This window comes from Bos indicus x Bos taurus, chromosome 20 (assembly GCF_003369695.1).
Source record: "Bos indicus x Bos taurus breed Angus x Brahman F1 hybrid chromosome 20, Bos_hybrid_MaternalHap_v2.0, whole genome shotgun sequence".
NCBI classification, from domain to species: domain Eukaryota; kingdom Metazoa; phylum Chordata; class Mammalia; order Artiodactyla; family Bovidae; genus Bos; species Bos indicus x Bos taurus.
In genome coordinates, this window is record NC_040095.1 from 7530014 (window position 1) to 7542691 (window position 12678).

The 12678-nt window shown below is 41.1% G+C and overlaps 1 protein-coding gene across 10 annotated transcripts in view; it reads right to left on the bottom strand.

Moving 5' to 3' along the window:
* Positions 1-2866: 2866 nt before the first annotated feature.
* The window catches only part of ARHGEF28 (Rho guanine nucleotide exchange factor 28), a 339789-nt gene continuing 329977 nt past the window's right edge, over positions 2867-12678 (bottom strand). For all 10 annotated transcript variants that reach the window (XM_027520360.1, XM_027520357.1, XM_027520356.1 and 7 more), the window contains one exon: positions 2867-4081. In XM_027520360.1, the coding sequence (XP_027376161.1) occupies positions 3918-4081 (164 nt within the window). In that variant the 3' untranslated portion in view covers positions 2867-3917. The remainder of the gene's footprint in view (positions 4082-12678) is intronic.

Sequence of the window (12678 nt, forward strand, 5' to 3'; positions counted from 1 at the left end):
GGTAGCCCCCAGTAACCCCTTTACTTTCAGCTTCTTGTGGTTTAGGATCTGTAGGTAGACACCCAAGTAGCCTTTTGACCAGAACCCAGTTGCTCTATGGTGGAGGTGGGTGTGGAAGGGCGAGGTGACAGGGTGCCCTCCTTTTGTCTAGCACTTAGCAAACAAAATCGCTGAGACTCCCAACGTGTGCAGCAGAGAGAGCTTGTTCTTAAGGCAGCCGAGCGAGAAGACTGAGGAGTACATCTCAAGTATGCCTCCCAGAAAAGTGAACTGCTGGGGAGTTGGGGTATTTATGGGATAACAAATAAACATGGGGAGCGTGGGGAAAGGATGGGAAAAGGTGCGGTAATCCTGGTTTTGCTCAGGTGTAACTGAGCTCCAGGGCTCTGCACGTTCTAAAATGGAGGCACTTAACACAAACTGAGGGTGGAGTTTTCAGCCCTTGGCCGATGAAAGGTCACAGAGCAGACACTCACGCATGCCCAGTTGGAGGGTTGTGGGCCTATCCAGTCTTAACCAGCTCAGCTTCAACTAGACACAGCTGACTCCAACTCCTGGAAAACAACTTGTTTGGGCAAATCTCTTCTTGTTTAGGCTCCGTGCCTCTTGGAGGACATGCAGGTTTTTTGTAGATGACCTGGATTAGTGAAGGCAGGTGAAATGGATTTGAATAACGATTTCCCCAGGATTTCAGCAGCCCTCCATCAAGTGGCTTTCTATGGCACCTGATCAAGTACCAAGTTCAGAGAGACATGTCCATGTTTCCCCACAACTTGTACTAGAGTGCTTGAAAGAGGCCAAAATAGATGGATTTTTTTCCTGACTATTTTGATCGCGAGGGGAGGAATTCCTTCTGCAGTGCCTCCAAATATATGTTAGATTTATGTTCTACATGGTCCATGCTAAGTCACTTCAGTCATGCTAGGACTCCTTGTGATCCTATGGCCTGTGGCCTGCCAGGTTCCTCTGTCCATGGGGATTCTCTAAGCAAGAATACTGGGGTGAGTTGCCATGTCCTCCTCCAGGGGATCTTCCCGACCCAGGGATCAAACCTGTGTCTCCTGCAGCTCCTGCTCTGCAGGCAAATTCTTTACCACTGCGCCACCAGGGAAGCCCCTTTCTAAATATTACTGGCCCCCAACATGCCCTTTCTCTGAGCTCCCATAGCAATCTGTGTATCTCTTTTCATGTGTTTGTCTTCAACAGTTTTCAGGCTTGTTCATCTTTGCCTGCTTCTAACAGATTGTTTAGTCTTTAGCAGACAGTCAATAAATGTTTATTGAGCAAGCTGAATGGAAGTTTAGAGATGCAAATAAGTTAAAAGCTAACCTTATAAAGTCTTAGTCCACTCTTATACTGGAAATTTTCAGACTCCTGACCCTTCAGTGTTTCTGGCTATGCAGGTACAATCTGCCTAAGGACTGACCAATTATTAAAGGAGCTTGTGATATGATAATAATAGCCAGAATATGTTGTGATTATTATGCCCCAGGCCTCTGTTACAAACACACTGCATAATCACTTAATTCTCACAATTCCATAAGGTAATCATCCTAGTTTTTTTTTAATGAGGAAGCTTAAGACCTAGAGAGTTGAAGAGATAGGCCAAGGACACAGCCAGGAAATGGATCGTCCAACTCCAGAATTGATATTCCTCTCTCATTAAGACAGAGATGGCTGAACCTTAATAATTTTAGTTTGATTCCAAGTTTGAACAGTGAGCCCTACCTCGGTCACAGAAAGGAATACCTAACTCCTTTTCATTTTTTTGTAATCCCATGATTTCACCTTGTTCACCTTCTTCATTTCATATTTTCCTATATACACCACCTCCTCTGCAGCAAGTATTTTCAGTCTTTTCTGAATTGTGAGTGGGCTAGAAAGTGTTACAGGACTCCAACAATTATGCAGTCCTGATGAAGTACAGAGAAGCTTGGACTGCAAATGAGATGCACATGAATTTATGAAGCTTGGAAGGGACAGGGCAGAAATGCTGCTTTCATTCTACAACAAATCTTTAAAGGGATGAATGTTTCCTTTAAGTTCTTCAGTTGGTGGGGAATATTCTTTGAGGGCAACTTATTTATGATGCTGAGAAACAGGGTGGTCTTCTCCTAAGATGAGTGAAACTGTATTGGAGTCACAGGGTGAATTCCACTGTGAACTGAGCTCATTACATAGTGAGGATAAAGTGGAAAGGAAAAACTTATCAAGAAAGCATTGAGAGTTAGACTCAGTTGACAAGTCATAATATTAAATTTAAAAATTACCAAGAGGAACCAATGAATAGAGATATATCAAATGATGCCAAAGCTTTCCCTGTGTGACTACCCAAAGTCCCATAGTTTACAGGGCTTGAAAATCAACTGAGCACATGTATTTTTAAAGAACTCTATGGGGATTTGAACATCTTTACCTATTTTCACATATGGTTATTTCCATATCCTCTGTCAGGAAAAAAGGAAAGATATTTATAGTTATTGGAGCAAGGATTTAGACTGAAATATCTATAAGATTTTTATTCAAAGGATAGGAAATTCTGGAATAGACATTATTGGAGAGAGAGGGAAGATAGATTTTTTTCTCTCTAGATGCCTGAGGAATAGAACATGCATCTTGTCATTTACAAGTTCATCTTGGAGATGAAGTGACTGATTAAAATTTTAATAAGACATATCCATCTGTGAAAATTAGTCTCTGAATGTAATATGATTGTGGCTAAAATGGCCAGAAGCAGTATTGAATGTCTGGGTGAATTTTGTATTTCTCTTTTATTTTCATTTTTAATAAGGGGAGGTTGTGTTTGAGGGTGATGTATATATTTTACAATGGCTCTACACAACTTAAAAATTTCAAAGTGAAAGGCTGAGGTAAAAGATATTTATTGACACTGACAAAAATATATACAAATACTTGTGAAGAACAAACTGAAAACATTTCTTGGTTTATTTTCTCACAAAAGACTCCTATTACCCTGAAGGCAAGATGTGCCAATGTTCCTCTGTGGAAAAGCACATTCCGGCAGCAAGTTTCACCAAGAGGGCAGCTTTTATCCTTGAATCTCTGCAGGGCAGAGGTCCTTCTGGTGAGTGGTTGTCCTTGGTGTTTCCGAAGCTGGTGGAGACAGGGCCAGGTGACGGAAGCAAGGTCATTACTAAAGCCTCGCTGCAGTAATAAAATTTCATTACTGAAGTTTTACATCAAACTGACTTGTTGGGGCTCTGCCTCTGGGCTGTGTTCAAAGAGGATGCTGAACTGTGACTTGAAAGACCACAAGCATTAGGACCTAGAAAGTGCACCTGAAAAGGCTCCGGCCCACGTCCTAAGTGTCCAGATTGTGTCCGTAGCAGAGCGGCCAGCTGGTTAGGACAGGTGCCCAGACAGGGACTCCTTGGTTGCATGGTGACTGTTGCAACTCACCACCATGACTGACTCCTTTGATGTCCCAAGACTAGCCAAGAAAAGATTGTTCCTACATCTTTCTCTGCCTTTGAGGCCCCTGAGGCCACTCTCCCTAACCAGCTTCCATGATTGTGAAAGTCTGCCCATTATATTACTCTTTCTATCCAAAGGGCTTCATCTCGATCTTAAGAGGCATTCCAAAAACCAGATGACCCAGTACAGAAAACACTCTGCGGGGTTCTACTCTAGGGTTCCAATAACTTTGAAATTTTTCCTGCTTATCTAAAGTCAATTTCTCCTCCAAAAATCAGAAATTAGGTGTGATAAGTTAATGATGATACACAGTTGTTTCAATAATTTAATTATTAGACTCATGCCCCTCAAATAAACCTGCACAAAATATTAAACATTACTCCTAAAGTACTTTGGACAGTCACACACATCAAGAGAGGAAAAAAAAAGAAATCTCCCCAAAATGCCAGTATGTTGTCTCATTTGGAAAAATAACAACACAATTAGAGGTAAACAATATTTTCTTCTGCTCCATTTCCAGTTTCCCCGTCTTGTCTGGTCACTCTCTGTAGATTTAGCTTTTCTTCTGCTATAAACGTCTGCAGCCGAGGGCCGTGTGGATTTGAGTCATGGAGGGGTGGGTATGCAGTCTGAGAGATGTTCACATCTGCAACAGACAGACAGCACAGGTCACGGGAGAGTCAGGTTGAGACCCACAAGGCAGGTGACACTATGAATCAGAGACAGAGCCCTCAAAGGCTGGGCAATACCATGCCCACAGAGCCAGCCATGGAGAGAATGGCGGAGTCCCCTGAGAAAGGAACAAAACAGGTATCTTGTGATTTAATCAAAATCATTAAAATCTTTGGTTGGGTGTATAAACGTCTCCTGAGGCTAAAAAACAACCTTTACAAAATACTCCCAGTAAAATGTGAAACAAATAAAGACTTGTCACCATTTGTAAGCTGATCAAACACCACACCTGCTGAGACAGGGGTCCCAGGTATTTTTGAAAAGGTGTTCAATGTCCTAGAAATACAGTATCTATCTGGCTATGTGCAATAAGCCATATCTGCCTCTGCAAGGATCTTCCCTCACAGTATCTCAAAGTCAAGAACTGACTGGAAGACTCAAATAATGTACCTGGGATTTTCCTGATGTGGGTGAGAGGCAGGGAGAAAGGACAGAGACCCTGCAGCCTCACCAGTATGCAAATCTGTTAACACCCCACGAATCACTTAGCAAGAGCAGCCAGGTTCCTGGGGAAAATCATTTCAATATCAACTCTAACTGGGTTTGTTATTTTTCTGGTTACCTAGCAACAGCAGGGCATAATCTATTTTCCCCTTTTCTGATTAAACTCTCTCATACATGATTTAAAGGGAAGGCAAAGCGGGGGACGGTGGAGGGGGTGATTTGAAAAAAATAAAAGCACAGCTCTTGCTACAAACCATGCTCTGTGGATTGCTCCACTGACCACCCTCCCCGAAGCTTGACTATGTGGCAAAATTACAAATAACCAGTTTCAAGAGGAGCAAAAAGCAGAGTATATATGGAAACCCAGGTGGGGAAAATGCAGAGCCCCGAGGCCCACCTGTTCTTTTTTCAGCCACTAACAAGAGGTCATTATAATCCTTATAACATTTTACTGAAAGCCTCTATTATTTACATGGATACACATAACTGCCACTATTCTGATGATAAAAATGCTTGTAATTTTTACCCTCCTGACAAGGATCTTTGGTTATTAGAGAAGGCAGGAAGCAAGGCCTGGCTGGAATGAAGAGCTAAACGTCCTCACAAGGCACCATCTTCAGGGAGGCGGCTTCCTTTGCTACACCTCCTTTTCTCACTTCTAACAGGAGGCAGAGCCAACGGAGAGGGGAAGCCAGGGCCACAGGAAGTAGACACAGTCACCTGGAGCAGCTGACCTTTGCCTCCAGGCCAGCTGAGGAGGATCCTGGGCGGAGGCGGAAGGAGAAGAGGGGAAGGGGAAGGGAAGGGAGGAGGAAGAAAGGAGGGGCAGGGAGGGGTTGGAGAAAGGAGGGGAGACTGTACTCCATAGCTCTGCCCAAAGGTTCAGACCATTCCTGACTCTAGGTATCAATGGGACACTAAGAAAACGATCCATTTACATTGAGGTGACTTGATTCTCCTGACCTTGATTCCAAATCCTGTACCTCAAATACAGGGTATTCATTCACTACTAAAAACATAACTACTGAAAATACCTCTAAATCCACCCTGTGTACAGGGCCTTCTCCAGGTAGGGGAGCTGTTCCAAGCTGTTTACAGTCATTATCCCCTTAAGCCTCCAAATGTCATCACCCACAATTTACAGATTGAGAAGCTGAGGCTCAGACTAGTTAACTTCTTGTCCACCATGCAGCTAAGGGAAGTAATCCAGAATGGAACTCAGAAGTCCATTGCCACATGTTCATCTGCTCAAGACCCTCATGGTCCTTATTCCTCGTTGTGCTGGAAATGACCTGACAATCTTTGCTGAATTAAGACACCCTGGATGTTTAATGTGTAATCTCCCTAAGGATCACATTTTGAAGAGTCACTTACCAAAAAAAAAAAAGAAAGAAAAACACATTCTGAGCTCCTCAAAACTGACATAGTAATTATTATAAAATTAGGTACCTCTCTCATTTAATCAGGTAAACCCCAGGCAATGAGTTCACTATCAGGGCAATATAAATCAACCTAGAATGTTTTTCCTCCTATGCCTGTCTGAGGTCATCACACATTTTCACAATTTCAGCTCCTGGTCCCAGCCCTTAAAACCATTTCACCTCTAAAAATAAATATTCCAGTTAAACTACTGATGTTGTACATCATGTGCAACCTAAAAAACAAAAACACACCTCAAAACTTGCACCTAGCAGACGCTGACGGATTGCAGAGCAGTTCACTTAGGCCACAGGCCACAGCAGTGTCTCCTGACCCACAGAAGGTGCAGCCAGGGCACAAGAGGCACTACGTGGAGGATGAACAAACATCCACTGAACGAGGCCTTTGGGAAGTGATGGCTGACAAATGTGACACAGCAGGGCACAACGGAAGCCCCTAATCCACATACGTTCCCCTCTCGGGTACGAAACATGCAGCAAAGAATCCAAAATACTGGTGAGTCTAGGTATCTGGGAAGTCCCCGTCATGGTTTCAAGAGAAGACTTGTTCAAAAAGAGCCAAAGAACCAAACACATACCAGAAAGAATTCTTTTATCTTAAATTGTAGGCTCCAGTTCAGGAAGACAGAGAACAAAGAATAAACATGGGTGGTGGGAGGGAGATTTTTTCATTTGTGAGTAAAGGGGGTATAGAGGTATTTTTCATCAGAACTTTTTCAAGTAAGAATAAAAATACAGGAAAAAACATCTTCTGGACCCTAAAGTGAATGAACGGCCCACATTGAAATCCCAGATGTATTAAGGTTATGCTGTATATCACCTGGAGGGGAACTCAATTTCCTTCTTCATGTTCCTTCTTGGTTTCTACCTGAACTATTTAGGCAAGGTCAGACAGTCTGTCTTTGAAATTAGAAACCATGCCATGATTTCTGATTTTATTACTCCATTTCAACCCTGAAAGAATCCTAGCCCAGCAATTGTATATTTCTCAAGGTCAGCCACCTTTTTCCACACGTTCCACCCTAGAGAGTATGATCACCATATAGAACCCTAAACTGAAAAAACATTTGTTAAAGTAAAACCACTCTGATTTAGAAAGCAGGATTCTTGGGGAGTAGAATTAATCATCCAGTTTTATTTGTGATCAAAATGCCTGTAAATTACTGGAAATAGAAATATTACTTCATTTTTTTAAATAAGCAGAGAAATATTAATACAATCATAATTTGGTCAACTAAAAACCAAATGCTATTATGATTAAATAAAATGTCAAACTCTAAAGAACATTTTAATCTATACAACTGTCTCTCTTCGATGACATAAAAGAAATAATTTGATCCTTATCATACCTCTGGAAACTCAACAGAGTGAACATACAGTCAGTTCAGTTCAGTCACTCAGTCATGTACGACTCTTTGCGACCCCATGGGTTGCAGCACGCCAGGCCTCCCTGTCCATCACCAACTCCCGGAGTTTACCCAAACTCATGTCCATTGAGTCGGTGATATCCATCTCATCCTCTGTTGTCCCCTTCTCCCCCTGCTTTCAATCTTGCCCAGCATCAGGGTCTTTTCTAATGAGTCAGTTCTTCTCATCAGGTAGCCAAAGTATTGGAGTTTCAGCTTCAACATCAGTCCTTCCAATGAATATTCAGGACTGATTTTCTTTAAGATGGACTGGCTGGATCTCCTTGCAGTCCAAGGGTCTCTCAAGAATCTTCTGCAACACCACAATTCAAAAGCATCAATTCTTCAGCAATCAGCTTTCTTTATAATCCAACTCTCACATCCATACATGACTACTGGAAAAACCATAGCTTTGACTAGATGGACCTTTGTTGGCAAAGTAATGACTCCGCTTTTTAATATGCTAAGTTGGTCATAGCTTTTCTTCCAAGGAGCAAGTGTCTTTTAATTTCATGGCTGCAGTCACCATCTGCAGTGATTTTGGAGCCCCCAAAATAAAGTCTGTTTCCATTGTTTCCCCATCTATTTGCCATGAAGTGATGGGACCGGATGCCATGATCTTCGTTTTCTGAATGCTGAGTTTTAAGCCAACTTTTTCACTCTCCTCTTTCACTTTCAACAAGAGGCTCTTCAGTTCTTCGCTTTCTGCCATAATGGTGGTGTCATCTATGTATCTGAGGTTACTGATATTTCTCCCGGCAATCTTGATTCCAGGTTGTGCTTCATCCAGCCTGGCATGTTTGCATGATGTATTCTGCATATAAGTTAAATAAGCAGAGTGACAATGTACACCCTTGATGTACTCCTTTCCCAATTTGGAACCAATTCTAACTGTTGCTTCTTGACCTGCCTACAGATTTCTCAAGAGGCAGGAAAGGTGGTCTGGTATTCCCATCTCTTTCAGAATTTTCCACAGTTTGTGGTGATCCACACAAAGTCTTTGGTATAGTCAATAAAGCAGAAGTAGATGTTTTTCTGGAACTCTCTTGCTTTCTTGATGATCCAACTGATGTTGGCAATTTGATCTCTGGTTCCTCTGCCTTTTCTAAATCCAGCTTGAACATCTGGAAGTTCACAGTTCACGTATTGCTGAAGCCTGGCTTGAAGAATTTTGAGCATTACTTTGCTAGCGTGTGAGATGAGTGTAATTGTGCAGTACTTTGAACATTCTTTGGCATTGCCTTTCTTTAAGATTGGAATGAAAACTGACCTTTTCCAGTCCTGTGGCTACTGCTGAATTTTCCAAACAATGAGTGAACATTATTAACCTTAAAATAAGAACAAATAACCTGAAACACATCAAAGCCTAAACTAAGTGAAGGAGTACAATCTTGGTGTATGGGCTTCCCTGGTAGATCAGCTGGTAAAGAATCTGCCTGCAATGAAGGATACCTGGGTTTGATCCCTGGGTTGGGAAGATCCCCTGGAGGAGGACATGGCAATCCACTCCAGTATTCTTGCCTAGAGAGTCCCATGGACAGAGGAGCCTGGTGGGCTACAGTCCATGGGGTTACAAAGAGTCGAAAACGACTCAGCGACTAAGCACACATATGGTTTTTTCCTATGTAGCTGAAATTTTCTTCACAGCCTAAAACTTCATCCTTCACAAGAAATTTCCTTAGACTTCTTGTAGGGTCTATGTCAGTCTTCTCATGAAGTTTCTAAAAATTATAAATGCCCACATTTTGGCAGGTGCTATCCCCTTTGTCTTATGGGTGGGAAGCAGAAAATGCCCAGGCCATTGGGCTGCAAGATGCACTGATACTCAGAGACAGTTCTTCAAACGCCCCCATTTTTAGCCCTTTGTTGCAACCTGTTGGTTGACATTTGAAGTAATCATTTCACCCTGCTCACCTGCTATTGGAATTTCAAACTATTAAGGAAGAGAACATGGGGTCTGGGACAACATACAACCTTAGGGATCAGCTCCTGAAAAGCTGACACAAGCCAGAAGGAAAATCAGCCTTCCCTCCAACAGTCCCTCATTATCATTATTCTTTTGAGCCCACAGGATAATCAGTTATTTTTAAGACCAAACAGTAATGTCAAGGTGTAAAATGCAACCATGTCTCACACTGGAAATGAATGAAGTGCTTCCCAAGCTGAGACATGACCTTTTATAGCACAAGGTAAAATGTCACTTCTGCTCTCTGGACTTCAGTTCATGAATGACGCAACCAAAATCATTCAGCCCTCTTAGACTTCTTATATTGTGGGAGAATTTTTTCATCTGTGTTTTGGCTCAGTAATGCACCAAATACTATTCTAGAACTGCAACAAATGGATGCATTTCTCAACTGCTTTTTGCTCAAGGAATACAAATTTATTACCTTAAGTTGCATTTAAAAGAATGTTTTTAGGGTAATTTCCAGACCTATGTCCCATCCTTCTACTTTTAATCTTCCTAACAACATGTATATGAATTGAGCACAAATAGCCCTCAGAGTACAGTATTTGGAAAGCTACCTAATAAGTGGAAGATAAGGTCCACGGTCAAACTCTACACTTGATCTTCCCTTCTATGAACAGCAAACCTAAGAGTAATTCGTCATAAAGTACAGAGTTGTTTATTGTTGTAAAATATTTAATTCAAGTAGTCTTTGCCTTTTTCTGGATTTTCTGAACAGAAGCGCATTTAAAATCCTGATAATTTTTAAAGACAAGCTTTGTTTCAATTTAAAAGCTCCAGTATAACTTCTGTCATAAACATTAACTCTCTAGGTCTGAATTTAGCTCCCCATTACCTGTCGGCCAGGCAGCCAGCAGCCCAGTGCTACAAAAGCATGTTGAATCGATACTGGGATCATTGGTGATGCCATGTCAGGTTTCTCGTGTCTTATCCCATTCCATTCTCCAACAAGCCTCACAAAACAGAGTTTCATGTCCTCTGGGTCTTGGCTCCATTCTTATTTATTTTAATGAACTGTTCTGACTTATGCTCCTTATTACCGTATCCCTTGTGTGTGTTCCTAAAATCAAAATTCACACTTTTCTAGAATAACACCACTTCAAAAAGAATTGTGATTCATGTTCTAAGTCTGTGAATAAGCTGTATTCCCCATTTAATGACCGATTCATGCTTGTTCTGCAAAACATTTTAAAAATTGTTTCCTGATGGCATTACTGGCAATCACTATTTTTTTCTCATGAGCACTAATGCATAGCATTTTCCTTCTAATGGAAAACACTTATTGTACAAAACTCAAGGTGTCCTCAGAGTGGAAGAAAATTGGTCTCTCTCACTAATTGTGCTCAACTGCATTTCCCATAGCGAGCCACAAACAACATGTAGGCATCTGGCATAAAAACCAATCTGGAGCTGATATCTGAAGGCAAAGACCCAGTGAGTACTATGATTCCCTTTATTACTCCTCAAATACCAATACTGCACCGGAAATAAAATAGCTGAAGTGTGCTCTGGGAAGGGAGTGTGTGCACATGAATGCGTGTGGTGTACACGTGTAAATTTGTAATGTAAGAAAGCAAACGGAAAAAATTTTAAGTTGTGACTGTTAGAGTTGGGCTTTATTTTCTTACCAGTAATTAACATATTAGGAATTCTAAGTTGGTTATATGGATAACACTGACAAGAAGCACAGAAACTGAAGCAGTCAATGTAATGAAGATAAAACCATATTAACACAAGACGCATTACGGTATGTCAGTTCTCTGTGTGAACTGTGGCTTGCTCTTAGCCTAGAAGGGTGCCCATGTTACCAAGTCTTGACCTTAACATCAGAAAGCCTCACAGGAGGATGGGACAAGCACCTCCACCTTCCCCTCTTCTTTGAGATGCATTTCAAGGTGTGTTTCTCTAATCAGGACACTAATAGGTATTACTGATAAAAGAATATAGTGATCAAGCAAGTTGATGAAACTCTGGGTTAATCAAGTTTCTTTACTGACAGACTCCTCAGAACTTCAGTAGGCTCACCTGTATTATAAATTTCTAAGAGGGAAAAACTGTATGTGGCAGGCCACAAACTCAGGGAGATTTTGCTCACAGTGTACTTCACAGTGCTGTGTTCTGTGTAGTACACTTGGGGGAATGGTGTACTAGAGAGTAATAAGTCTATTATAGACCAAGAAAGGAAAAGACAATAAATGACCAACATGCAAGATAAATCAGGGGTGGGAAGCTGGAAATAGGTGAGATTTTCCAAATTCAGAAACTGTGAACCCTGTACGTAATGTCTGTTTGAGGACTCAATCATCATCAACAGTTCCTAAAAGCATTTGGAAAAGAGCTGATGGGGGATGTTTTAATGGATGGATCAAGCTGGCAGCACCTGAACCCATGCATCAATCTTAATCAGAAAAACAGATATAGCAAGCCTCCTAATAGGATGCAAGAGGAAATAATTCAACATATACAATATAGGGGGTAGACAACTCCAGTTGGGAGAATGGCATTGAAATATGTATAATATCATATATGAAACGAGTCACCAGTCCAGGTTCGATGCACGATACCGGATGCTTGGGGCTGGTGCACTGGGACGACCCAGAGGGATGGTATGGGGAGGGAGGAGGGAGGAGGGCTCAGGATGGGGAACACGTGTATGCCTGTGGCGGATTCATTTCGATATATGGCAGAACCAATACAATATTGTGAAGTTTAAAAATAAAATAAAATTTAAAAAAATAAATAAATAAAGATTGTATCTAGTCAAGTATCCAATATCTACCCCCAACTACCAGTTTACATACAGGAAATACAGGGACAGAAGATTATGTTAAGTGATAGCACAGGGATGCAGTCAGCAAAACCCAGAACGTAGCAAGTTCTTCAGAAAATACAACTTTTTCAGAAAAAAAGTCTTTTCAGCAAATATACAACCCAGTCTTTTCAATAAATTGTAAGATTATTTTTTTTTAAGGTGAGGGAACTTTAGATTAAGAGAGACTTGAAAGATATACAAACCAGATGCAACATATGCAATTATTTGGATTCCAAACAAAGAGAAAAAATTGAGACAATCAGAGAAATTCAAGTACTCAGAGTATGATTTTAAGTTTTTACTTAAATTACTTTTTTAATGTTAAATTTTTTAAGGTGTAATAATGATACTGCAGTGACATTTAAAAAGAGAAAGAAAGAGTATATATCTTCTGGAGAAAGATACTGAAGTATTTTTAGATGAAATGATAGGAAGTCCTGG